We start from the raw sequence: 26,691 nt of genomic DNA, 5'->3' as shown, positions 1-26,691 counted from the left end.
CCCAGCCTTGCACAGCCCACGGGGTATGGGGATAGCTGTCCCGGGGACCCCCCAGCTGAGGTCCCACCCCTCCTATTGGCTACTGTAAGGTCAGCCCCTCTTCCACACCTAGAGATGGGGTGCAGCCAGCTCAAGGAGGATAGAGAAGGACCGGCAAGCTGCCCACAGGTCAGTTCTGTGGACTCCGGTGCTCCTGGGGTCAAGGGCGTCCCTCCCGCGTGGTGAGCCGTCTGGCACCAGGTGGGCCCTACCTGTCCCGGGAACCAGGCAGCATGACAGCAGGTGAAAAGCGCCTGGAGACCATCAACCTCTCAGGGCCAGGACACCCAGGCAGTGGCCTCCTGAAGCCCAGTCCGGCCAGACGCAGCCCCCAGCCCAGTGGGTGGACAGTGCTGTCCACAGACCATATCCCACAGCCGCCCCAGGAAAGTTCCTGAAGGAAAACAGGCACAAGGTTGGAATCCACATAAAATTGTCAAATCCACCTTAGTAATTTGTTGGATGGTAAAAACGATGCACAAAGAATCAAATTATAGGAGTTCCCTGGTGGCTCAGCAGGTTAAGGCTCCGGCGTGGTCACCGCTATGTCTCGGGTTGCTGCTGTGGCAATGTTTCGCTCCCTGGCCCTGGACCTTTCAAGCGCTGTGGGCAAATCCAAAAAAAAAAAAAAAAAAAGAGAGAGAGAGAATCAAATTATAAATAATATAGCATGCTACCGTAATTGCATTATAACATATGTGCCTATGAAATGTAAAAGGCATAGTATTGCCATATTGTGCCATGTTCATTATATAACACACCCATATACTGTGTAATAATATGGCACCATGGTGCATTAAGCATATAGTGTCTTATTGCTACATGATAGGCTTACATGTATCATGTAAAGTTATATAAAGTAAAATGTATACGTGTGGGTATGATATATAATTATGCGTCATGAAATTTTATAGGATACATATTATATGCATCATGTAGAGTATAGAATATACAATAACACACATAATTTTTATATGTAGATATATGCATGTGCCTCACAAGCTTTTTGCTTGTTTCCAAGCGGCATGTGTGCATGTGTCTTAGAGGAAATAGGTCGGCATCTCATCCATCTGTCTATTGTGTATCTGCTTAGCATCATCCGTCTCTATCTACCCATCTGTCTATCTATCCAGCCATTAAGTGTCTATCTCTCATGCATCTGTCTATCATCTCTCATGTATCTATCTGCCTATCTACCTATCTATCCATCTATTATATATCTATTATGGATTTATCGAGCATCCGTCTCTATCTGCTTATCAATTATTTATCTACTTACCTATCTCTCCATCACCTGTCTATTTCTCTACCCATCTAACCTGTCATCGATCTATCAATATCTATCATCTATTTACCTTTCATCGCCTGTCGGGACGGAAACACAAGCTGACTATGCAAGTTGCATTTCAAGGAGTCAGGTACCAACCATCTCAGCATGTTTGCAGAGAAAGAATTGAACTGGTTTGGGCAAGGTGGTCGGGTTTGGCTTTAAGATGGGTCAGAATCCTGTTCACCATAGTGAATAACCCACTTCCTGGGTGGAACCCAGTTCTGACTCTGCCCCACGCGTGGTCAGAAGATGGCCGTTTGAGAGACATGCTCACTCATCGTAGAAGCAAGTTGTGTCTGGAACGATGGCATCCCTGACGATGGGGCAGGAGGTGATGGGACATGATTTGGTGCCCACTGACAGCGCTGGCTCTGTCTGAGCCTCAGAAATGCCACAACTCTGAGAGCTGGCCTTTCGCGTGACCAGAAGCTATGGGGGGGTCACTTGTGGCCGCCACGGAACCGTCATGACCGGGCAGCACAGGCAATGCCCACCACGGTGTCGGCTGAAGCCACGCGAGCTCTGTGTCCCCTGCACCCCCGTGAAGCCCACGGGTCAGCGCGTCACTGTCCTCGAAGTGCCTGACCGCGGCTGATGCTGGAGGTCAAGGGTTAATGACATTCCTCAGATTCTGGAGCCAGACAGCAATGCAGCCTTAATGCCAGGCGTGGCTGCAATTTCCTGAAATTTCCTGGTACGCAACCTCTGGGGCATGAAGAAGAGCCCTTAAAATAACCTGAGGTCCATGCTGCCAACAGGAGCCTGTGCCCAGCTGTCCCCCAAGGACATGCCTGCTGCCTGGCTCCGGAGGGACACAACGCACAGCCGGGACCGCCGAGCCCTGTGTCCTCGTCAACCTTGGGGATGGCGGCCAGAGAAAGACCGGGGTGTCTGGGCAGCCTCGTCCGAATGGTTTGTCACAAGACGCCCCCGTTTGAGAGAGTCGTCAGGACTTCTGCCCACTCCCAGCCCCAGGCTGACGGGCTGCGTTCCGTTCCCGACACCCCCCACCATGCGGGGTCCCCGAGGCTGCAGGTGACCACACAGTGGAGCTTAAAACCACAAACCTCCATCCTCCCCCAGCCCTGGGGACCAGACCTCTAAGGTCAAGGGGTCCCAGGGCCGTGCTGCCTCTGGAGGCTCAGGGGAGGGTCCTTGGTCCCCGGGGTCTGTTTTCTCTGTAACTTCCTTAGATGTTCCGATTTCTCCCATCGCACCCAAAACTTCCATGGTTAGAAAGTAATTCGCTGTTGCTGTGCCGTGATCTAAGGCACGAACCTTGGCCCTCAGAAGTAAAACCCTGAGGGATTTCCTGCCGTGGCGCAGCAGAAACGAATCTGAATAGCATCCATAAGGTGGTGGGTTTGATCCCCGCCCTCGCTCAGCAGGTTGAGGATCCGACGTTGCCCTGAGCTGTGGTGTAGGTCGCAGACAAGGCTCGGATCTGGCGTTGCTGTGGCTGCGGCATAGGCCAGCAGCTGTAGCTCTGATGCGACCCCTAGCCTGGGAACCTCCATATGCCACCAGTGCAACCCTTAAAAAAAAAGCAAAAAAAAAAAAAAAGAAAAATACAACCCTGCATCATCAAGGAACATGTGAGCTCACATTCAGAGTCAAATGTGGGTCTTAAAAAAGGACAAATACCATGTCTAACCCCCCAGCACCCTTAACACTGTGTTCACTGAAAGAAAAATACACCACACCCGTTGTCTAAAGAGTTTCCACCTCCTTTGAGTCCAAGGGGAATCATAGGTCACAGCAAAAGTCCTCTAGCTAGGAGTTCCCACCACGGTGCAGTAGGTTAAGAATCTGACTGCAGCAGCTCCAGTTTCTGCAGAGGCACAGGTTGGATCCGCAGCACATCGCAATGGGTTAAAGAATCCGGGGCTGGGAGTTTCCGCCGTGGTGCAGTGGAAACGAATCTCACTAGTACGGAGGTGTGGTTGACTTACAATATTATATTCGTTTCAGGAGTACAGCGTAATGACTCACACATCTGACAGGTTATCCTCCCTTAGAGGTTATTACAAGATAATGGCTCGAGGAGTTCCTATTATGGCTCAGCAGGGTAAGAACCTGACATAGTGTCCATGAGGATGCGGGTTCGATCCCTGGCCTCACTCAGTGGGTTAAGGATCCGGCGTTGCCCTGAGCTGTGGTGTAGGTCGCAGATGAAGCTCAGATCTGGTGTAGCTGTGGCTCTGGTGTCGGTCGGCAGCTGCTCCTCTGATTCAACCCCTAGCCTGGGAACTTCCATATGCTGCAGGTGCGGCCCTAAAAAGAAGGGGGGGAAAGGTCATGCCTCTGTTCCCTGCGCTGCATGATCTGTCCTTGCAGCTTCTCTCTTATACATGGTCGTCTGTACCTCTCCCCGCTCCCCCCTTCTGCCCCTCCCCCTTCCTTCTCCCCCTGGGAACCTCTCCTTGCTTCTCTGCATCCGAATCTACTTCCTTCTTGTTTTATTCACTAGTTTGTTTGTTTTAGATTCCACACGTAAGTGATATCATGTGATATTTGTCTTTCTCAGACTTCACTTACTAGGAAAATCTCTAGTTGCATCCATGTTGCTGCAAATGCATGACCCGCCTTTTGTCAGGGCTGAGTAATATTCCGCTGTGTATGTGGACCACCTCTTCTTTCTCTGTGCCTCTGTCAATGGACCTTCAGGTCACTTCCACATCTTGGCTGTTGTGAATAGCAGGGCAGTGAGCATGGGCGTGGGAGGCGGGGCGATTTTCCTAAGATAGTTTTGCAGAGTGAGGACTTTTAAACCACAGAAAATGCACATCTCTCAGAACCGATCACAGAGTTGCTTTTGAAGAGAATTTAAGGGAACAGCCAAAGGGGAGACCATGTGTTTATTAAAGAAAAACACAGGCAGGTTATCTGGACTGAAGCCGAGGCGTCGCTCCCGCTCTGGGGCAGGTGTATTCCACAAGGCTCCCCTCCCAGCCCAGGTGGGCGGGGGCCCCAACCAGCCTGGAACCCACAGGAGAAGAGCATCCTGAGCATTTGCGTTTTTCACCGTGCCCCGATCAGAGCTGATCCTCAAAGTTTGTGACTCTCAGCCGAGTAAGTGCTTGGCTCCCAAGGGTGCTTTTTGCCTCCGTGCAATGTAACCAAACAAGGAAGTTTTTCCCCATTATCTGGAATCATTATTTAAAGTCGTTGGCTTAAGAGCCTTATCAAATGACTCCAGGCTTACAGAGAAGTGTCTCTTCTCTTCTGAGGGGGATGAAGGGTGGTGGGCGATGGTGAGTGAGGGCTCTGGGTCCACCACAAGTGGAGGTGGGGCTGCGTGAGCATTCTGGGGCGGCCACAACCGATGGCCACACACCAGGGGCTTAAAGCCACACAAAGTCATTGGGCTCAAGTCCTGGGGGACAGGCGTCTGAGGTCAAGGGGGCCCGGGGCCGTGCTCCCTCCACAGGCTCCAAGGGAGGGTCCTTTCTGCCTCTTCCAGCTTCTGGGGGCTCCAAGTGGCCCTGAGCTGGTGGTCACCTCACTTCTGTCTCTGCCTCCATCTTTATGTGGCTTCTCCTCTGTGTCTGGGTCTCCTCTCCTGTCTCGTAGAAGGACACTGTCCTTGGAGGGAGGAGCCCCTCATCCAGGAGGACCTCCTCTCAGACCCTTCCCGTGGCTTCTCCTCTGTGTCTGGGTCTCCTCTCCTGTCTCGTAGAAGGACACTGTCCTTGGAGGGAGGAGCCCCTCATCCAGGAGGACCTCCTCTCAGACCCTTCCCGTGGCTTCTCCTCTGTGTCTGGGTCTCCTCTCCTGTCTCGTAGAAGGTCACTGTCCTTGGAGGGAGGAGCCCCTCATCCAGGAGGACCTCCTCTCAGACCCTTCCCGTGGCTTCTCCTCTGTGTCTGGGTCTCCTCTCCTGTCTCGTAGAAGGTCACTGTCCTTGGAGGGAGGAGCCCCTCATCCAGGAGGACCTCCTCTCAGACCCTTCCCGTGGCTTCTCCTCTGTGTCTGGGTCTCCTCTCCTGCCTCCAATTCCATCCAATTCTCCATCGCCCGCCAAGGATGCATCTTCCCCATCAACCCTCAGGAAACATGTCCAGGTCTGTGGGACCCACGGCTTCTGCTCATTTCCCACAAGGACAACGGTCCTGGTCTTCGGTCTCGGTGGCAGGCAGCTGCCGCCTTGCCCTGGCCCCCGACGCCTTTCCAGGCGGTTGCGTCCATTACATCTTCATTTCTTACCAGCCGTTATTCTCTCCCATTGCGACGGAGCAGTTACAGGTTCGGTCATCAGAGGATGCAGCGTCTGGGCGCTGTGATGCGTGTTGCTGCACTTTGCGAGAATAGTGAAGAGACGTCATTATTTCCCTCGGTCCCGCGGTGGCTTCTGCCTTTTGATTACCTGCACCAGAAGCATTTCCATAGGCCATCCTTCACCCTGCGGGTGCCAGGCGCTGAATATTCAGATTACATTGGAGCTTTTTGCCCATGGATAAGGAATTGGATGCTCTTCTACCACACACAGTGTCTCCCGGAACGGGAAATCGAGTGGAAGGGGGCGGAAAGCAAGTCAGAAGCCGAAGTGCTTTTCCTTATCACCGAAACCTGAAACAGCGCCGGGGGGAACCGGGGGCTGCAGAGGGAATTCAATCAGACGAGAAAAGGAATGGGGGCCTTTTTAACCTGCCGCTCATGTTGCCAAACACGTGGCAGCCAGGGGCTGGGGGTGGCGGGCAGGGTCGCCTTCCCAGGGATGAGGACGCAGGCATGGGGACTTAGGGGAAGGAGAGACACACACACACACACACACTCACTCACTCACACACACACACACACTCACACACGCCGCTGCCCTGCAACCCAGCTCTCCTGCCAGACGCCGTGCCCGCCACCCTCTGCTTCTTCCTGAACGCTTAAGATACGCAAAATTGACACCATGTCCTAGTTACACTTTCTCAGAGCATCTCTGACAACCAGCTCTCCCAGGCTGCATTAAAGCTGAGCTGGCTGGACTTTCTCACCAGAACTGCCCCGTTTTAACAGTGACCCCAGGCTGTGAGTGTCCTGGGGTGGCCACGACAGATGACTCCAAACTGGGGGGCTTAAAACAGCACAAGGGCACCCTCCCCCATCCTGGGGACCAGACTCTGAGGTCACAGTGTCCCCGGGCCACGCTCCTTCCAGACACTCGGGGGGAGGGTCCTTCCTGCCTCCTCCAGCTTCTGGGGGCTCCAGGCGGCCCTGGGCTGGTGGCCGCCTCCCTCCCGTCTCTGCCTCCATGTTCCCGTGGTTTCTGCTCTGTGTCTGTGTCTCTTAGGAGGACACTGTCCTTGGAGGGAGGGCCCCCCTCATCCAGGACGACCTCCTCTCAGACCCTTCCCTTCATCACACCTGCAAAGACCCTGTTTCCAAATACGGCCTGGTTCACAGGTTCTGGGTTGGGGTGAGGACATAACTGCGGGGCCCCCACTGAAGCCCTTACCCTGGGGTCGGGGAACAGGGATCTCTGTAAGAACGGTGTTGCCCTTTTCAGAGGCAACACCAGGCTTGGGACAACCTTCGCTAGGTTCTCCAAACCTCAGGGCAGCCCTGCATCTGCCAACTTTCTGCAAACACCTTCACTGGTTCTCCCCCGATGGCTAATCAGACCCGTGTCACCAGGTCGTCTTAGAGCCAGGTAAAATGCAGGGCACCCTTAGCAACGGTCTCCTCAGAGGCCTCAAATATTCATGGGACAATAGAGAAAGCGCATCAAGGGCAGAGAGTGGCCACAGGGCCAGGGGCACGGGGAGAAGGCCACTTCTGCCTGGGCACGGCCGGGCCTGCCTCGTTCCTCGCGGGCCCTGTGCTGGGGCCCCTGCCACCTCGCCTGTCACATTCTGATCCCACGGCCTCACACCCTGTCTTCCGAGCCCCTTCCCTGCTCCCTTTCATGGGTGTGTCTTGGTTGCTACCTACGGGCTTCCTCTTCTTTTTTAAAATTAAGGTGGTATTCATGTGATATGAAAATAAGCATTGCCCCTGGACAGTGGTACCACCATCTGGAATCCCATGCCCATAAACGACCATCCTTCTCACTGTCACGGTCATAGTCACAGGCCCCAAACATATTGCATCATTTCAGTCCCCGGCATGAAAACCTTCACTGTTCTGCCTTTTGTGTAGCAGTCAGCTAGCGGCAGGTAACAGCCACTCCCATGATCACTGGTTACAGTAGCACTCCTCTCTTTCCCTTAAGGCATCTACACCCATAGGTGGCTGGGCGTTGGCTGACGTGCACTGGCCCTTCTCTCTAAACTCAGTGACTGGGCTTCTTCCCTGAGTTCCCTCAGGGCTCACTGGCCCACCCTTGGGAGTGGCTGTGCTCACAGGTAGCTGTGACACCTTTTGTTTTGTCCACTTAAGGATAGCCCAGGAGGCAGTATCCTGAAATACTGCCCAAAGAGGAAAGGGGGACTCTCAGGATAGAAGTCATAGGAGCTCCTGTTGTGGCTCAGTGGTAACAAATCTGACTAGTAACCATGAGGCTGTGGCTGACTGCTTGCAGTGCAGAAATACATTCTGTTGGAGTTCCCGTTGTGGCTCAGTGGGTGAAGAACCCAACTAGTATCCATAAGGATGCGGGTTCAACCCCTGGCCTCACTCAGTGGGTTAAGAATCTGGCATTGCCATGAGCTGTGGTGTAGGTCAGAAACACGGCTTGGATCCTGCCTTGCCTGCCAGCCTACACCACAGCCACAGCAACACAGGATCTGAGCCACATCTGCGACCTACACCACAGCTCACAGCAATACCAGGTCCTTAACCCACCGAGCGAGGCCAGGGATCGAACCCTCATCCTCACGAATACTAGTCGGATTCGTTTCCGCTGCACCATGATGGGAACTCCTGTAAAGTATATTTTAAAATCTTTGGTTTTCAAGGATCCCTTTTGGGATATGGTGAACTGTGATCACACAAAATATTTTGTTTTTTGAGAAAAATAAAATTATGATCCTTTCATTTTAAATTTTTTTTAATTGTCAGGTTTCTGCGGCATTTTGCCTACAAAGCTGCTGCTTAGGAAACATTCCATGGATCTCCCCTCCTTTTTGTCCCCATTGCAGAAAATCTGAAGTGTAAGGAATGACCCTATAACAATCTTTGTTGAAGAAAACGTTCAAAGGCCATTTGAGCCCGGGTTTCGCGTCTGGAAACCTTTCCCTGAAGCCACGTGGCTTTTAATGAAGCGAGAAGTGGGGCAGTGGGTCCTGGGGTTGTTTGAGGCCCACCAGGAAGGCGGCTCAGGGGTGACCGTGGTTGACAGGAAGGCACTGTTTCCTCAGGCATCACAGAAGGCGCAAACGTCCAGTGTGGGAACGTGTGTGCCGGGGCCACCCCACCGAGACGGGACGCACTTGTCACTTCCTCCACTTTCTCATGGTACAAAAGGAAGTTTCATGGGGCAACGAACTGCTGAGGAAGAAACCAGCCAGGAATAAAGCAAAGCACAGAAAGGCCAGGGAGGGGAGGTCCTGCTGCGGCTCAGTGGGTTAACAACCCGACCAGGATCCCTGCAGGTTCGATGCCTGGCCTCTCTCAGTGGGTTAAAGATCCTGCGTTGCCACGAGCGGCTTGGATCTGGTGTGGCAGTGGCTGTGGCGTAGGCTGGAAGCTGCAGCTCCCATTTGACCCCTAGCCTGGAAACTTCCATATGCTGCAGGTGCGGCCCTAAAAAGCAAAAAAAAACCCGTAACATACCTCCGTACTTTCCATCCTCAAGGAGACCCCAACTCCACGTGCACAGAGAGACTGCTCTGGGTCAGAAGTTGGGGTGGAGGGTACCAGGCCATAACAAGTCTAGATAAACTTCCCACCATGCTCTGCGCCGAAATCCATCTCGGCCAAAAGATGGAGATCAGGGAGGGCCCCGGGTCCAGTCAGGTGTGAAGGACAAAACAAGGTCCCTGCCCAAAGGAAGACGAAGTCCCGGAAGAACTGCCCCATGATTTAAATCACCTCTCTGGCTCCTCATTCAGGGGGACGCCCGCACCCTCACTCCTCCTCTGGCTGCGTGTGACTGGGCTGCGTCTGCCCTACACGCATAAACTACTGCTCTGTGTGCGCTCCCACAGGTGGTACTGTGTCTCTAACAATACACTTTGTATCTGTTTCAAGTCTTTTGCCTCCTTGAAACACTCTTTCTTTCCACAGGGGGGCAAGAATCCGGGGAAGTCTGCCTTTCGCTGATAGGGATGGAGTCGGCCCAGGTGGTTGTAGAGGTCCCAGGAGAGGACTACAGATATCGAGGGGAACGTATGGGACGTTGGGAGATCACCGTAGGTTAATAAATTGCTCCTGAAAAAAGCCATCAGCCAAGGCAGGCTGGCTTGCGGAGTGGAGGTGCCAGAACTGCTTCAGGTCGTTGGGTGGGGATGGGATGAGGCCTGCATTCGGATTCCGTCCACCAAGGGCAGAAGGCTGAGGACCGCCCTTCAGCTGATTTAAATACCCACCTTACCCATACCAAGGAGGAGCCACTCCTCCTGGAAAGGAAGAGGCAGGCTTTTCCAACCCCGACTCCCCCTTGGAGGAGAAAACTGTGGCCCATCAGATCCTGGGGGCAGAGCTTCCCTGCCCGCCCCTTGCATCTCTCACTAGCATCCTTTCTTAGTAGATCTATTTCTTGTCCATCACGTTGTCTCTTTGCTGAATTCCTTTGGCGCAGAGGCACAAAGAATCTGAACCTTAGTAAGTCCAGACAACAGGTGAGTGCTAATTTAAAATGTCGATTCAAGTCCCAATCTGGGTTTAGGCTGGGTTCGAGCCGAAGCACGTGGGTTCAAGGCCCAATCTGGGTTCTGGCTGGGTTCAAGTCCCAGCACGTGGGTTCAAGGCCCAGAATGGGTTCTGGCCGGGTTCAAGTCCCGGCACGTGGGTTCAAGGCCCAGTATGGGTTCTGGCCGGGTTCAAGTCCCGGCACGTGGGTTCAAGGCCCAGAATGGGTTCTGGCCGGGTTCAAGTCCCGGCATGTGGGTTCAAGGCCCAATTTAGGTTCTGGCTGGGTTCAAGTCCCGGCACGTGGATTCAAGGCCCAGTATGGGTTCTGGCCGGGTTCAAGTCCCGGCACGTGGGCTCAAGTCCCAGTATGGGTTCTGGCCGGGTTCAAGTCCCGGCATGTGGGTTCAAGGCCCAGTATGGGTTCTGGCCGGGTTCAAGTCCCGGCACGTGGGCTCAAGGCCCAGAATGGGTTCTGGCCGGGTTCAAGTCCCGGCATGTGGGTTCAAGGCCCAATCTAGGTTCTGGCCGGGTTCAAGTCCCGGCACGTGGATTCAAGGCCCAGTATGGGTTCTGGCCGGGTTCAAGTCCCGGCACGTGGGCTCAAGGCCCAGTATGGGTTCTGGCCGGGTTCAAGTCCTGGCACGTGGGCTCAAGGCCCAGTATGGGTTCTGGCTGGGTTCAAGTCCCGGCACGTGGGTTCAAGGCCCAGTCTAGGTTCTGGCCGGGTTCAAGTCCCAGCACATGGGTTCAAGGCCCAATTTAGGTTCTGGCCGGGTTCAAGTCCCGGCACGTGGGTTCAAGGCCCAATTTAGGTTCTGGCTGGGTTCAAGTACCAGCACGTGGGTTCAAGTCCCGGCACGTGGATTCAAGGCCCAGTATGGGTTCTGGCTGGGTTCAAGTCCTGGCACGTGGGTTCAAGGCCCAGAATGGGTTCTGGCCGGGTTCAAGTCCCGGCACGTGGGTTCAAGGCCCAGTATGGGTTCTGGCTGGGTTCAAGTCCCGGCACGTGGGTTCAAGGCCCAATTTAGGTTCTGGCCGGGTTCAAGTCCCAGCACATGGGTTCAAGGCCCAAACTAGGTTCTGGCCGGGTTTAAGGCCCAGTATGGGTTCTGGCCGGGTTCAAGTCCCGGCACGTGGGCTCAAGTCCCAGTATGGGTTCTGGCCGGGTTCAAGTCCCGGCACGTGGGCTCAAGGCCCAGTATGGGTTCTGGCCGGGTTCAAGTCCCGGCACGTGGGCTCAAGGCCCAGTATGGGTTCTGGCTGGGTTCAAGTCCCGGCACGTGGGTTCAAGGCCCAGTATGGGTTCTGGCTGGGTTCAAGTCCCGGCACGTGGGTTCAAGGCCCAATTTAGGTTCTGGCCGGGTTCAAGTCCCAGCACATGGGTTCAAGTCCCGGCACGTGGATTCAAGGCCCAGTATGGGTTCTGGCTGGGTTCAAGTCCCGGCACGTGGGTTCAAGGCCCAGTATGGGTTCTGGCCGGGTTTAAGTCCCGGCATGTGGGTTCAAGGCCCAGAATGGGTTCTGGCTGGGTTCAAGTCCCGGCACGTGGGTTCAAGGCCCAGAATGGGTTCTGGCCGGGTTCAAGTCCCGGTATGTGGGTTCAAGGCCCAATCTAGGTTCTGGCCGGGTTCAAGTCCCAGTATGGGTTCTGGCCGGGTTCAAGTCCTGGCACGTGGATTCAAGGCCCAGTATGGGTTCTGGCCGGGTTCAAGTCCCGGCACGTGGGCTCAAGTCCCAGTATGGGTTCTGGCCGGGTTCAAGTTCCGGCACGTGGGTTCAAGGCCCAATCTAGGTTCTGGCCGGGTTCAAGTCCCGGCACGTGGGCTCAAGGCCCAGTATGGGTTCTGGCCGGGTTCAAGTCCCGGCACGTGGGCTCAAGGCCCAGTATGGGTTCTGGCCGGGTTCAAGTCCCGGCACGTGGGTTCAAGGCCCAGTATGGGTTCTGGCCGGGTTCAAGTCCCAGCACATGGGTTCAAGGCCCAATTTAGGTTCTGGCTGGGTTCAAGTCCCGGCACGTGGGTTCAAGGCCCAATTTAGGTTCTGGCCGGGTTCGAGTCCCAGCACGTTGGTTCAAGTCCCGGCACGTGGGTTCAAGGCCCAGTATGGGTTCTGGCCGGGTTCAAGTCCCGGCACGTAGGTTCAAGGCCCAGTATGGGTTCTGGCCGGGTTCAAGTCCTGGCACGTGGGCTCAAGGCCCAGTATGGGTTCTGGCCGGGTTCAAGTCCCGGCATGTGGGTTCAAGGCCCAATCTAGGTTCTGGCCGGGTTCAAGTCCCGGCACGTAGGTTCAAGGCCCAATCTGGGTTCTGGCCTGGTTGAGGCCGTTAGTGCTGTCAGTTTCACAGCCTCTATCTGGTCTAGCGGCTAAGTCCCTGGTTTTCATCCTGGCTGCTCAGTTTCAATTCCTGAGCAGAGAGTTAAGATCTTGCTTCAAGCCATTACCCACTCTGTCTCTCTGAGATAAGGAGCAAACTCCACCCCCAACCCCCATGCTGAGGCTCTCCTGCCACCGCTGGAATGTAGAGTAGCCAGCAGAGCTCCCCGTGTCTGTCTGGAGGGTGGCAGTGCCCATCCCAGGTCCAGCTAGCCTCGGGCCCCACGGCAGCTCTTGGCCCTTGGGGTCGGGAGCCTGCCCGGCTGCACGCAGTGAAGGTGGTTCTGTTTCTGAGTTTATTGCCGTCCAGTTGGCAGACACACAGGCTCTTCCTTCGTTCTCTCGGCCTGGCCGGGGGCATAAAGCCGTCTTGTGCAGGCCCTTCCCCTGCAAAACCACAGGGGTGAATGGAAGCTCGTTTAAAAGACCCAGAGTGAAACGCACGTTTGTTCTTTGAGAAGATGTCTGTTTTGCGATGCCCTCAGAGATGTGTATTAGGATTTACTGCTCTCCAGACGCGTCAGCCCGTGAATAGAAAGAAGTGTCCGGAATTCCTGCCTCACGGCTGTTTCGGGACCCAGGACACTCGGGTTTTATCCTCATCTTCAGCTGGACGAAGAATGTCTTGGTCCATCAGTCAACAAAGGATGTTGCAGTCCGCAGTCGCCCGCCCTGGGGGGATTGGGGGCGGGGTGGGGAGGGGAATTAGGGCTCTGGCTGCACTTAGAGATTTAAGGAGCCAACAAGGAGTGATTTCCATGGGCCCAGATTCTAGCATCTTCCCATAATAGAAAAAGGCTAAATTTATTAAGTTGAAATGTCAAGCTCTCTTTTTGTTTTTCTTTTTATGGCCGAGCTCCACCTGTGAAGTTAACGCCACAGCTTTCGGCAATGCCAACTCCTTCACCCACTGATGGATGGGTTAAGGAAGCCAGCCTTGCATCCTCAGAGAGACAACTTCAGGTCCTTAACCCTTTGAGCCTCAAGGGGATCTCCCAGTTTTCTTTAATTAACAGTACCCTTTTAATGTCCCAGGAACCTTGTTTTTGTTGCAAAATCTTCTCCGTATCCTGGCTCCTCCCCAACCCTCCCTCAGAGCCATCTGCAAGGCTGCCTCCTGGGCTTGAAGCCTTCAGCAAGGCGGCCAAATGAAATATAATTCTCCACGTTTGAGAAAATTTTGTTTTCAGTTGACAAACGCGAATGAAGTTTGCAATCAATACACACACAAAATAAAACCATAGTTTAAGAGTATTACGCAATGAGTGTAGCTATATTTATACGAAGAAGAGACCCCAGCTCATAAGAACTTGAAACTACCTCCTAATAGAGAGCAAACCCAAGGGAAGACTTTTAAAATAAAGAAAAAAAAAAAATCAAGACATAAGGGAAAGAGATGCATATGTGCTGCGTGGGTGATTTATTAAAAGGACAAACTGAAAGAAGCTAGTCGAGGGGCCGAAGGCTATTGAGGTGATTAATTCCGCCTCTATCGATTTAGATGGATGCTTTTCGCCATTCTGAGTGGTTCATGCTCATCCTAAAAGGCCAGCTTTAAAGCACTTGCACCCCTCCAACCCACCATTACCATTTCATTAACAGAATTATCGTCGAGGCGAGGCTGGCGGGGTGATGGGGGGGCCCATCTTACTTAAAAACCGCACCTGCGCCCCACCTCCGCCTCGGGGCGCTTCCGCGCCCGCCGCGCGCGTGCTCGTTCCCGGGCCGGTAGGCACGCACTGCGCACGCTCCCCGCGGTACCACTCCCTTCTCCTGCGGCGCTGCCAGGCCTCCCAGGCGCGCTGGGCTGGCGCGCACTGCGCATGCCCGACCCCCCAGCCGCCGCCGCCGCCTCCTCCTCCTCCTCCCGCCCCCTGCCGAGCTCGCCCCGAGGATGCCCGCATCGCTGCGGCCCTAGGGGCCCCTCGCTGGCGCGGGCCGTCCCCCGCAAATCCCTCAAAGCGGAACGACTTCTAAGTGGGGCACCCGCGGTCCTCAACCGCTGTCCCCACCCCGGTCCCCACCCCGCTCCTGGGCGCCCCCCAGCGCCCTTGCACAGGCCCGGCCCGAGTTGTGGGCGCGGATGGGAGGATCGTGATAACGCCACGCGTTGCGGGTGACGCACAACGCAGGCGACCTTCTAGGGGCGCGCGCCTCGGGCGCCCGTTTTGAAGCTGCCCTGAGCTGGGCGGGCCCTGCTGCGGTCCGAACGCCCGCCTCGCCCGGGCCCCGCGAGTCCACGCAGCCCCGGGGCGGGGCGCCGCCCCCCACCCCTTGCGCAGGAGCCCCACCCGGCCGGCGCCGCTCGCCCCGGACCCAGGACCCCGGACCCAGGACCCCAGACCCGCGACCCCCGCCGGCCGGCCGCCTTCACCCGGGACCTCCGGTCCGGAACCCTGACTCTGCCGGGCCCCGCCTCCTCCTCTGGCCCCGAATCACGACTCCCTCGGACTCCCCTTTGGCGGCCGTAGCCCGCTCGGCGGTTCATTCAGGCCCGAGTTCTGTCCGGGTCCCGGGCACGTGTGCGGGAGGAAGGGGGTCCCCCAGGAAGGGGGGCGCCGAGTCCCGGAGATGCCGCCCGGCAAAGTCCTGCAGCCGGTCCTGAAGATGAAGGTGGATGAGCTCTTCCTGTGCTGGCTCAGCGAGCCCAGCACGCAGGCGATGCTCCAGGACTGTTTGCAGAGGATCAAGGTGCCCGGCAGGCCCGAGAGGGGCGGAGGAGACACGAGGCAGCCCGCGCCCCCGCTCGCCGCCCCAGCCCCGGCCTGCAGACCTCGCGGCCCCGGTAGCCTGGGCGCGCCCAGTCCGGCCCCGGCGTCCACCGCACTCCCAGTGGGAGCCGCCTCTAGTGCCCGGAGTGGGCCACCTGTTCGAGGGCCTCGTAGATCCGCAGGGACCAGAGTAGTAAGTTACTCTTCCTTCTGCTAACACCTGCGCAGGTAATTCGGGTCGCGTAAACTCACGTGTGGCTCCGAGGTGGCCGAGGCTGGTGGAGGAATGTCAGGGGTGATGGCGCTTGCACGTCTAGTCTGTACCCCCTACCCGACCCCCCCAAGAAACTCCCGCACACCGAAAAATGTCTTTGACGCAGTCCCATGTGGCTTGCGGTTCTGGAGTTTGTTTCCAGTTGGGTTTAGTTACCCACAGCGACTCTCCTACTTAGCTGCCGAACCTGGAGCTTTTATCCCTAATTTATCCCCAATAAGGACATTTGGGCAGCAGTGTATTTCTTTTTTCTTTTTGCTTTTTTGGGCCCCAGGTGCGACCTATGGAAGTTCCCAGGCTACGGATCACATCAGAGCTGCAGCTCCGGTCTGTGCCACAGCCACACCAGATCCCAGCCGCATCTGCAACCCACACCACAGCTCACGGCAACGCCGGATCCGTAACCCACTGAGCAGACCAGGAATTGAACCTGCATCCTCGTGGATACCACCTGGGTTCTTAACCCGCTGAGCCGCCACGGGAACACCAACAGCACCTACTTGTGCACTGCAGACAGAAAGCCACAGCGGGGTGCAAGTTCAGTTCCCATAGGTGTGCACAGCAGGGAAGGGGGGTCTCTCCCCCTGGAGAGAGGTTGTGGACGACGTGAGCTGTGGGACCTGGCAGCGCACTGAACTTAAGAGGGGAGGGCGTGGGGGAAGGGTGGACCTCCCGGGAACCGATGAACAGACTGGGAACAGAACAGATCAGAAGTTTCTGCTCAGAGACCAGAGCGGTCGGACCCCAGAAGGCGGGCTGCTGAGCCGGGGGCCATGCCGGGCAGCTGCGCTGGGCAGGGCGCAGCGTTCTGGGCTGCGGGATGTGCGTCATGGCTGGCTGCTGGGCTCCCGAAGGGTGGTGTTGCCCCAGGACCACTGTCAGGCGTGGCGCCCCAGAGAGGCCAGCTTCCGCCTCGGGGGGCCTGTCGTGGCTGCCCTGCCGTAGAAAACGGGGATGAGAGGCTGCTGAGGAGGCAGGGGGAGATGAAAGATCCCCCCCACCCCGCCCCCGTCCGTGCTTTCCATCACCAGATAGAATAAGACAGCAGCAGGAGGAACGGGTTTTGAGGAAACGCAGAAAGACTGTCTCTTCAAAGTCCCAAGAGTCTTGGAAAAGTAATGACAGACCTTGTGTGGCACCTGAAGGTGGCTTTGAACCCGTCTGGGTGTATGTGCAGCTTGGGGCCTGCTTCTCTTGGATTTTGAGGCACGCGTAACCCAAAAAGACCTGTCTTTTCATTGGGACAAAGTGATAAGCGCTCTTTTGCCCCAAGAAGTGGATAATTAACTCCGGAATAGTGTTCGTAGAGAAAACGCCACGAGGAAAGCAGGGAACCCTACTTCTTCACGGACTGCTAGTGGTCCCTGCCGAGGGGAGCCCCGCTGGCCGGGTGGACCACTGTCTGATTGTCCGTTGACACGAGGACCCCTCGGGTGGTGCTGGGTGCTTCCCGAGGACGGGTCACTCCTGGCGGAATGACCTGGGAGTGGAATTGCTGGGTCGTACGCCACGTGTGTTTAACTTAAAACATAAAAACGGAGTTTCCGTCATGGCTCAGTGGTTAAGGAACCCGACTAGGATCCATGAGGATGCAGGCTCCATCCCTGGACTCGCTTAGTGGGTCAAGGATCCAGCGTTGCCGTGAGCTGTGGTGTGGGTCGCAGATGGGCTTGGGTGCAGTGTGGCTGTGGCTCTGGTGTTGGCCAGCAGCTGTAGCTCCGATTCGACCCTAGCCTGGGAACTTCCATATGCTGCAGGTGCGGCCCCAAGTAAAATAAAATAAAAACAAAAAAGCCGTTCCCAAAGCCCCTGAGTGATTCCATGCTGGGTGTCTGTCCCATTTCCCCCCGCCGTGCGAGCCATCCACGTTCTCCCAGCCCCGGCTGTCTTCGGACCTACTCCAGCCGTCCTGGTGGGTGTGCTGGGTGTCCCGGTTTTATCTGCCTTTCCCAGTCTCCTGACGGCAGCATCGCTTCGTGAGTTATCAGCAGATGTGCGCCGTCCCCGGCCCTCTGCCCCCTGGGGCTCCGGGTGGCTTCTGCTTCTGAGCTGCCAGGGCTCTTCGTGGGGGTCCCGTGCAGCGCCTTTGTTTCACGCGTTTCTCTTCGGTCTGTGTCCCGTTTTGTCATTTGTTTAACATGTGTTTTGAAAGCACGAGCTGTTAATTTTTCGATTCTTTTAATTTTTTTCTCATCTGGTTTTTATTGACAACGTCCTGTCTGTGACATGCGGGCCTCTGCCAGGGTCTCCAGGGTTGTTTGTCTTTTCCCCCCTAGCGGTTTCCTGGGCTTTGCTTTTTCATGCAGGCTTCTGATCCCTTTCACATCAGGCTCCGCGGTGACACTAGTGACCCAGGGACCCCAGCAGTTTTGGAATCTTCTCTCTTCTTTGCCACTAGGTTGCATTGTCGGAAGTCAGGCGGCTGTGTGAGTCTGGGTCTGTTTTCTGATGTCCGCCCCCCGATCGCGCTTGTGCTGTCTCTCTGTGGCGCTGGGTAAGCACCGGGAGGGAGGCAGGTGACGTGCGGCCAGCTCTGTGCTTTTATCTATTTATTGTTCTTTTTACAGCCCCACCTGCGGCAGATGATGTGGGGGTTCCCAGGTTAGGGGTCCAGTCGGAGCTGCAGCTGCTGGCCTACCCCACAGCCACAGCCACGTGGGATCGGAGCTGCCTCTGTGACCTACACCACAGCTCACGGCACCGCCGGGTCCTTCACCCACTGGGCAAGGCCAGGGATGGAACCTGCATCCTCATGGATCCTAGTTGGGTTTGTTACCGCTGAGCCACGACGGGAACTCCAGTTCAACACACAGGAATGTAGAACACACGTGGATCTTGCTTTCGGAAATTCGGAAGCTGGAGGAAATCTGATGAAATCGCCAATGATCCCTGCCGGTTTGCTGCTGATCCACCAGGGCAACTCCAGCTCTCATGTCCGCGTCTCCAGGAGACTCAGCTTGTCAGCTTCTACGAAACACCCTATTGGAGTCTCGGTTGGGGTGGCGTTGCATCTGCTGATACTTAGGGCACAGTTGATGAATTTCACATGCGGAGTTCTCCAGCCCGTGGGTGCTGGATGTCTTTGCATTTCCCCGCGCCTCTCACGCCTTCTCCCAGCAGCGCTGTGCGCAGTCTTGCATCTCCTCTGTTCATTGTTTACCGTCTGTCGAGATTGTTAACTCTTTGCAGCCGCGTTGTAGTTTGGGGGATCCAGTTAGCCCTTGGTTTTCGCAGGATGTGAGGCCGTGTTCTCGCAGGTTGGAAGCGGGTGCCTGGGAGACACGCTCGTGTCCGTGTCCTCAGGCGTGACCCCGCGTGTTTACCTTGACGCATCTTCCGTAGGTGTTCTCGGCGGCTGTGCTGGGGGCGGAAAAGGAGCTGGAAGCCCTCCGAGCAGAAGCCTTTCTGCTCAGAGCCTCGAGGGGCCCGCTGGCGGGCTTTGCGATGGGGCCGAGCTCGGCTGCACTCAGTTCTGCTCTTCCAGCGAAGAACGCTCGCTCTCCGGCTTCCCTATTGTGCTGCCGAGAGTCTCGGTGGAGGAAGGAGGGGAAACATGGAGAACGTGGCCTCGGTTGAGAGCTTTGCCTCGGTGGAGGGGCTGGAAGGGTGTCACCCACCCCGCTCTTCCTGACCAGTGGCCCAGAGGCTTCTGGGATCGTGTGGTGGCACCATGCCATCATCCTGTCCTCTGGGGCCTCCCAGACCGGGAGGAAGCCTCTGCTCCACGGCCCCGCAGCCCACGCGGGCTCGCCAAGGGCAGCTCACTGGGGCCCCCCCAACCAGGCTGTGGATGCTGCCCAGCTGCCAGTCCTGCTCCCGACTGGCCACAGCAGGGGCTGTGGGACAGCTGAGGGGCCAGGGGACTCAGGTTGCCACAGCCCACCCCCCAGCAGTACTGGGCAGGGCCCTGCCCTCAAGTCCCGAGTTCCCCCAAAGCTGCCCGGGGCCACGTGTGCCAGCTTCCCAGACCTCGTGCGGGGGCTCGGCTGGAAGAGGCCGATCACAGCTCTGTCCTGGAAGGCTGCGGAGGGTGGGGGCGGGGGGGAGCCCTGTGTGGCAGGACAAGCCCTGGGGGGGCACTGGTTCAGAGGGCGTGGTTCTGCGGCCCTGGGCCAGGCCCCAGTCAGTCCTGGTTCAGGGGCCTTGGTTGAGTCCTGGTTCAGCCCAGGTTTGGTTCTGGGTCCGTCCTGGTTCCGGAGTCCTCGTTTGGTCCTGTGTCCATCCTGGTACAGGGGCCCTGGTCCGTCCTGGTTCAGGCCTGGTTCAGGGGCCCCGGTTCAGGAGGGGCTAAAGGTAAAGGCGGGGAGAGCCTCTGGGGGCTTCCCAACAAGCAGGCAGCCTCAGGCTGGCTCTGTCCCCATGGCCCCACAAAGACTGTGTGGCCCCCTGAGTTGTCCCGTGTTGGGTGGAGACCTCTGGAGGGGGAGGGGGAATAGTGCCCGTCCTCCCCCCCGCAGAGTCACCCACAAGAATCCCGTGCTTCGTGCTGCAGGGGGAGGCCCTCGTGGCGGCGACTCAGGCCCAGGGCTTTTGGGACCTGGGGTTTAGTGGCTGTCAAGGGAAGAGCTGTGTACCCTGCGTTCCCCTCTGATGGCGTTATTGCTAGGATTTATGTTGGTTTTATTGGAGCATTTGTTTCATCAGCGCTCAGGGCAGGGCTGCGGGAGGGCCTCAGGTCGGGGCCAGACAAGGGCAGCTCTCGGAGCTCTGGAGGGCACTTTGGGAACAGGTCCGCAGCACAGGGGGCTTCCGGAGCCTTTGTTAGTGCTGTGACCTCGTGACCTGCTCAGAGGACCTGGTGAGGATGGAGGTGGGGTGGGGGGGTCCTGAGGGGGAGGACAGGGGTGGAGGGACAGCTGGCTGGGAGGCTTGTGGAAACCGTTGCTGAGCCCCTGTCCCGATTTCCAGTTTCAGGGTCTGAGGTGGTGGTGGAGTTTGTCTCTAGCCTTTTTTGGGGTCTGCTGCTGGGACCCCCCCGGGAGGACCCCTGCTTCACACAGTAGAGACAGTCTGTCCTTTCCGGGGACAGCAGGCTCCTGTGACGGCCTCATGACCCACAGGTGTCCGTGGTTTCAGGAGCAGGACTGGGGACCTGCCTTCTGGACCCACACTCTTCGTCTTGGCCCCGAAGTGGGAAGGCCGTGGGCATTGCGCTGAGAGGGCCGGGCACCGCATCAGTGCAGCCAGGGAGCCGTCGCTCGTGGGCTTGGCCGTGCGCCCTCCCGGCTGTGAGGACGAGGTGGAGGTGAGACCCGTGTCCTGTAGGCTCCCTCCTGGGTGGAGGGGGACGTTGCAGGGCGGGGTCAGGTGTGTCCTCGGAGCCGCGTGCTGGCTTTGGTTAGAGACCGTGGGAAGGTCTGCAATGAGTCCCTGCCCTTCCTCTTGCTCGCTGTCTATCTTAAGTGACCCTGGGCTGTTCTGAGGTCTGTACGTTTAAGGATTAGGTGACAGTTCGGTTGCTGTTGCTGAAACCAGCTGCCAGGACGCAGCTCAGGTGAGTGTGCCGTCCACGGCCACAGCAGCACCTCACCGGGGGCCCCGTCTGTGACGTTTCTGGCTGTTGCAGTTGAGGGAGGGCTCCTGGCACCTGGGGGTGGAGACCAGGAGTGCCTCCCCATCCCGAGGTGCCCAGGACGCCCGAGAAGGGGATGTCGCTCCCTGCCCCGGGCTGCGTGGGTCTGGGTGAGAACGGAGCCAGCAGACATGCTGGTCGTATGTCAGATCTGTCTTCTCCGATCAGGGTTTGCCCGCTCCTTCCTGCGGGTCAGAGGGTGGCTGTCTCGGACGTGGCGGGCCTGGGGGCAGCATTTGGGCCTGGGCACAGCGCCCGGACTGTGATGCCCATTGCACCAGCTTGACCAGCCTGCTGTCCAGGCTCCTCCCTCCCGGGACTCTGTCTCCCTGGTGGCTGCAGCCGGGGACACGAGGGCTGGACTTCCCCTGCTCCTCTGCTTCCTCTGGGTGCACATTCACGCTCTTGGAAGGAGGAACGAGGCACCATCATGAGGCCACGTTGGAAGGAGAGGGAGGGGACGTGCAGGCTGGCCGCGAGGTCCTGGGAGGTGGGAGGTGGGGCGGCCTCCTGGGGGGACCTCTCCGGGCAGGGGTGGAGCTTGGGGGTGGCTCATGCCCTTGGCATAATCATCAGGAGGCACCAGGAACCAGCTGGGCCAGGGAGCAATAGTGGTGTGAACAGGACTCCTCCAGGGGATGCCTGAGAAGGTGGCGTGGGGTCTCCATCAGGAGGTGGGGTGCAGGCGGTCTGTCAGGTGCTGGGGTGCAGGGTGGTCCATCAGGTGCTGGGTGCTGGGTGGTCTCCATTATGTGATAGGTGCAGGTGGTCCGTCAGGTGATGGCTGCAGGCTGGTCTCTCAGGTGCTGGAGTCCTGGGTGGTCTAACGGATGATGAGTACTGGATGGTCCGTCAGGTGCTGGGTGCTGGGTGCTGGGTGGTGTCTGTCATGAGATGGGGGCAACTGCTAGTCCTTGGACTTCAGGGTGACTCTTGCTTCCCGGGCTCCTCAGGCGTGCACTTACAGGCTCTGCCTCTTCCCCAGGCGGAGGTCCTGCCTGACTGTGACCTGGGCTTCTCCAGCCCCACACAGCAGACAGAGTGTGCCACCCCCTGTGTGTCAGCCGTGTGTCGCCTTTGGGCAGCAGTGTCGCACGGCGAGGGGGGCCCAGGTCACTGGACGTGCAGAGATGCCGTCCAAGGCAGATGGGCTGCTTGCGCTCTGGCTCTTGGAAGAGTAGGGTCTTGGGTTTTGGAGATGTGGTGCTTTCCCATTTAGGAGTCGAAAGCTGTGCTCAAACTCTTCTTCTCCTGCCTCAGCCACACCGGAGGCAGCCAGGGCTCCTCGCACCCCTGTGTCAACCGCTCTCGTGCGGCTGTAGGGGGACCTTTCCCGGCTGCGTTCGGGAATCTGTTACGACCCGTGACGCTCGCCAAGTCCAGGCGTACGGCTGTCCATGCTGTCTCCTGGCTGCACGCTGCTCAGCTGGCTGCAGGTCCCATGGGTTGTGTCCGGTGGGTCCGGGGCTTGTTTCTGGCCTTGGGCTGTGAGCGGCCCTGTGAGTACCCCTGGGGAGGTGCGTCGCCAGCTGTCCTAGGGATGGAACTAAAGAGCCATCGCGGTGTTCATGGCGAATGTACATGTCACTTTTTAAGGAACCGTCAGGCTGTCTTCCCGAGGGCTGCACACGTCCCCTGCCTCCCAGCAAGGCACAGGTGCAGCAGCGCCAGCATTCTCGCCAGCCCTCAGCATCGCCAGGCATTGGACCTGCCCCCTTTTGGAGTGTGGGCCGCTGGTGGCACCTCTGGCTTTATCTGCATTTCCTGCATCAGTGAGGTTGAGTGTACAGGGATCCATCTGAGCCGCAGCTGCAGCAGGTGCTGGATCCTTAAGCTGCTGCGCCACAGCAAGAACGCCTCGCTGTGTTGCTGAAGGCTGTTCAGACCCTCTGTTGTGTTCCCAGGGGGTGGTTAGTTTTCTTATCGAGGAGTAATTTCTGTACGTTTTCTGGATATAACTCCGTCAATAGGTAGAGGATTTGCAGAATGCCTTCCTGGTGAATGACTTTGCCTATGATCTACTTTTTTCTTCCAGTTTTACGGTGATGTAATTGACACACAGCACTTTATCCGTTTAAGCTGTTTCGCATAATGAACTGACCTACATACATCATGAAATGATTCTCACCAGAAGTTCCGTGAACATTCATCTCATACAGATAGAACTTTAAAGAAATTTTAAAAATGGGAGTTCCCTCCATGGTGCAGTGGGTTAAGAATCTGACTGCACCGGCTTGGGTCACTGTGGAAGCACGGGTTTGATTCCCAGCCCAGTGCAGAGGGCTGAAGGATCCGGCATTGCTGCAGCCATGGCATAGGTTGCAGCTGCAGTTCGGATTCAGTCCCTAGCTCGGAAACTTCCACATGCTTCTGGTGCAACCATGAAAAGTAAGTAAATAAAAAATAAGAAATATAGGAGTTCCGGTTGTGGCTTAGTGCGGTAAAAACCCAACTAGTATCCGTGAAGACGCAGGTTTGATCCCTGGCTTCGCTCAGTAGGTTAAGGATCTGGCGTTGCTGTGAGCTGTGGTGTAGGTGGTAGTTGAGGTTGTGCCTGGGTCGTAGGCTGGCAGCTGTAGCTCTGATTCGACTCCTAGCCTGGGAACTTCCATGTGCCGCGGGTGCAGCCCTAAAAAGACAAAATAAATCAGTAAATGTTAAAAGGAATTTTTCCCCCTTGGGATGGGACCTCACCATTCACGCACCGAGCTTTCATATGAAATGTACATCTGAGCTCGTTAGGTTTCCGTCTACACCACAGCCCTCATACCGTTTATCTCGTGGGGAGACATTTGCATCACTGTCTTCTGATGCTCCCACCCCCCACGTCCTCTGATGGCTGCAAATCTGGTCTCTCTCGCTGTGAGTTTGTTTGGTTCAGACGTGCAGTGGGCCTCCAGAACTGCTAGTCCCTGGAGCAATTCGATCTTGCTTTGCACTTCAGGGAGTCTGGTTGTGACCCGTCCCCACACAGGACCTCACGTGATAACAGGCTGTATTCTCCACTCTGGACATTCCGCCCCCCTCCTCCACTCCGACTCATTTCTTTCACAGCCGGGGGTGTCTCTCTCTCTCAATGTCCCTCACCTTGTCCTGTATTCTCACAGTGTCTTCTGGAAAAGAGAGGCTTATGGTTTGGATGAAGTCCCCGTTGTCACTTATTTTCTTTATATCCGCTTGTGTGTGATCTGGAATCTAAACAGTAGGGTCAAACCCCAGGGCGGGAGTCCCCGTCGTGGCGCAGTGGAAACGAATCCGACTGGGAACCATGAGGATGCAGGTTCCATCCCTGGCCTCGCTCCGGGGGTTAAGGATCCGGCGTTGCCATGAGCGGTGGTGTAGGTCGCAGATGCAGCTCGGATCCTGTGTTGCTGTGGCTCTGGTGTAGGCGGCAGCTGCATCCCCGATTAGACCCCTGGCCTGGGAACCTCCGTATGCTGCGGGTGCGGCCCTAAAACGCAAAACAACAACAACAACAAAAACAAAAAAACAAAAAATCCCACAACCCCGTGCAGAAAGGCTTCCTCCTGGATTTCCGCTGGAACTTTTACAGATGGCACTTGGATGCCTAGTCTTGCCATCGGTGCAGGCTGACTCTTCCATGCGGTCTCGGGTGAGCTGCTGAGGTTAGTTTCTTTGGGACGATTACTCGGTTGCTCTGCTGTCAGTCTTTGAAGTGGTTTCCCGTTGTCCTGGGTTGGCGCCTGGCTGACGGTCCTGTGGCCCCACGGTGGCCATCCCACGTACGCATGTGCTCATGCCATGGGTCCCTGTCCTGCTGCCACGCCTTCTAGTGACCTGGAAATCAGCCTCCCCCCCATCACCTTTGTGCACCATTGTTGGGATGGCTTTTCTGGGTCCTTTATGCTTCCGTAGAGTTTTATTGTATTTTAGGGCTGCACCTGCGGCACATGGAGGTTCCCAGGCTAGGGGTCCAATCGGAGCTGCAGCTGCTGGCCTACAGCACAGCCACAGCCACACGGGACCCGAACCACGTCTGCAACGTACACCACAGCTCACGGCACCGCCGGATCCTTAACCCACTGAACAAGGCCAGGGATCGAACCTGTGTCCTCATGGATACTAATCGGGTCCATCACTGCTGAGCCACGGAGGGAACTCCTGTAGTTTTACAGTCATGTCGATTTCCGCACGAAAAGGCAGCTGAGGTCCAGATGATGACTGTCTGGCCTGCCGGTCTCTGGGGGAGCGTGGCCGTCCTCACGGCGGGCCGTCCATCTCCAGAGGTGCGGGAGGGGGCGGTCTGCCCTCCTGCTCAGGGTTGTGATGTGGCCGACGGGTCTCACGGCTGTTTTCTAGGTGGGACCTGGGTGTCAGTCCCTTAATACGCTGTCGTGAATGGACGGTCGGCCTCGTGTCCGCTCCACACGCTCCCGCCAGCAGCAGCACCCCTGCCCTCCGCCCTGTGACCTTGGGACCCTGTGTCCTAGTTTTGCGGTCCGTGGAGGTGCGGAGGGAGGGCTTTGTGCATCAGGGGCTGAGGTCATGTCTCTGCTGTCTGGGCCTCTGCCCGGCCAGACCCCTCGGGTTGGATCTGGTCGGGGGTCAGTGCTGAGAGTGGGCGCACTGGCACTGTCCCCCCTCAGCCGGAAAGCGCCCCCTGTCTTCCTCCGGAGGGCGTGGCTGCAGGTGTGCTCAGACGCCGCCCACTCAGGTGAGGGGGCTGCCTTGTGCCTTTAGGTGGCCGGGAAATGCCGGAGCGGGTGGGTGTCCAGCTTGTCCAAGGCCTCGTGGTCACGCAGTGTTTGCTCACGGTCTGTGCGCGTTACCTGGCCTCACTGCCTGGGGTGACCCCGCCGATCCCAGGCGGTGACCCCACCCGTGGCTGGGCCGAGAGGGCTCACGCGCTGAGAGATTGGTGTGTCCGCTTGGGACGTTGGTCTGCCCTCCATGTGCTGTTGCGGGTGTGGTGTCGGGCAGGGCGGGCCTCCTAAAAGGAGAGGCCTGTGCCTCCTCCTGTCCTTCCTGCAAGACTGTTCAGGTCCTTTCTGCCTTAAAATGCCGGCGACTGTCACTGCGACCGCTTCTTCCCTGGGTGTCGAGGTCCGACCCCAGCGCCGGTGTGCTGGGCGTCGGAAGCCCCGTGGCGTGCAGCCCCCATGCCCCCCTGGCAGTGCCACGTGGAGGCCGGGCCCGAAGGTCAGTCCGGAAACATGAGAACATATCCTGCAACACCCCTTGCTCGGGGGACACGTGTCGTGGGCTTTGGGAGGTGCTCACAGTGCGTGAAGGTGGGTGCTTCTTGCCGTGGGTCTCGTGGGTCCTTCTAGGACCCGGGGCAGGGGTGCACCAGGGCGGCCCGCGACCTCCCGGACAGCCGACTCCTCAGACCGAGGCCCCCCCGAGCAGTGGGTGTGGGGTCGCCGTTCTCTCATTGACGCCGTGTCGTGGGCAGGCCGTATCGTCCTGGGTTTTCTGGGCAGCCTTTGGCTCCGACACTGAGAACCATGGGAAGAGTGTGTGGCAGGGTCTTGTCTGGTCCCAAAGGAGCCCAGGAACCTCAGGTCTCCAAGGAGAACCCCCGGGTGCCCGCCGTCCCTTCCCCCGAGGGTCTGCACCGCGAGGTCGGGCATGGTCCTACTTGCGCTGCTAAGAGCAGTTTTCACCAGTATTTGCCCAGCGAGTGGCTCCTCTGGCCCTGGAGGCT

At 57.3% G+C, this 26,691-nt stretch overlaps 1 protein-coding gene across 3 annotated transcripts in view; it reads left to right on the top strand.

The window, feature by feature from the left end:
* The first annotated feature begins 14,364 nt into the window (after positions 1-14,364).
* Positions 14,365-26,691, top strand: part of PPP2R3B (protein phosphatase 2 regulatory subunit B''beta) — an 81,805-nt gene continuing 69,478 nt past the window's right edge. The window contains exon 1 of one of the 3 annotated variants that reach the window (XM_021081364.1): positions 14,365-15,370. In XM_021081364.1, the coding sequence (XP_020937023.1) occupies positions 15,038-15,370 (333 nt within the window). In that variant the 5' untranslated portion in view covers positions 14,365-15,037. Of the gene's footprint in view, positions 15,406-26,691 lie in introns of all 3 variants that reach the window. The other 2 variants (XM_021081366.1, XM_021081369.1) reach the window with 2 other exon arrangements.

The sequence above is a fragment of the Sus scrofa genome, unplaced genomic scaffold, assembly GCF_000003025.6.
Source record: "Sus scrofa isolate TJ Tabasco breed Duroc unplaced genomic scaffold, Sscrofa11.1 Contig1537, whole genome shotgun sequence".
NCBI classification, from domain to species: Eukaryota; Metazoa; Chordata; class Mammalia; order Artiodactyla; family Suidae; genus Sus; species Sus scrofa.
Note: the sequence above shows the minus strand (reverse complement) of the source record. Positions and strands in the feature narration are given on the sequence as shown.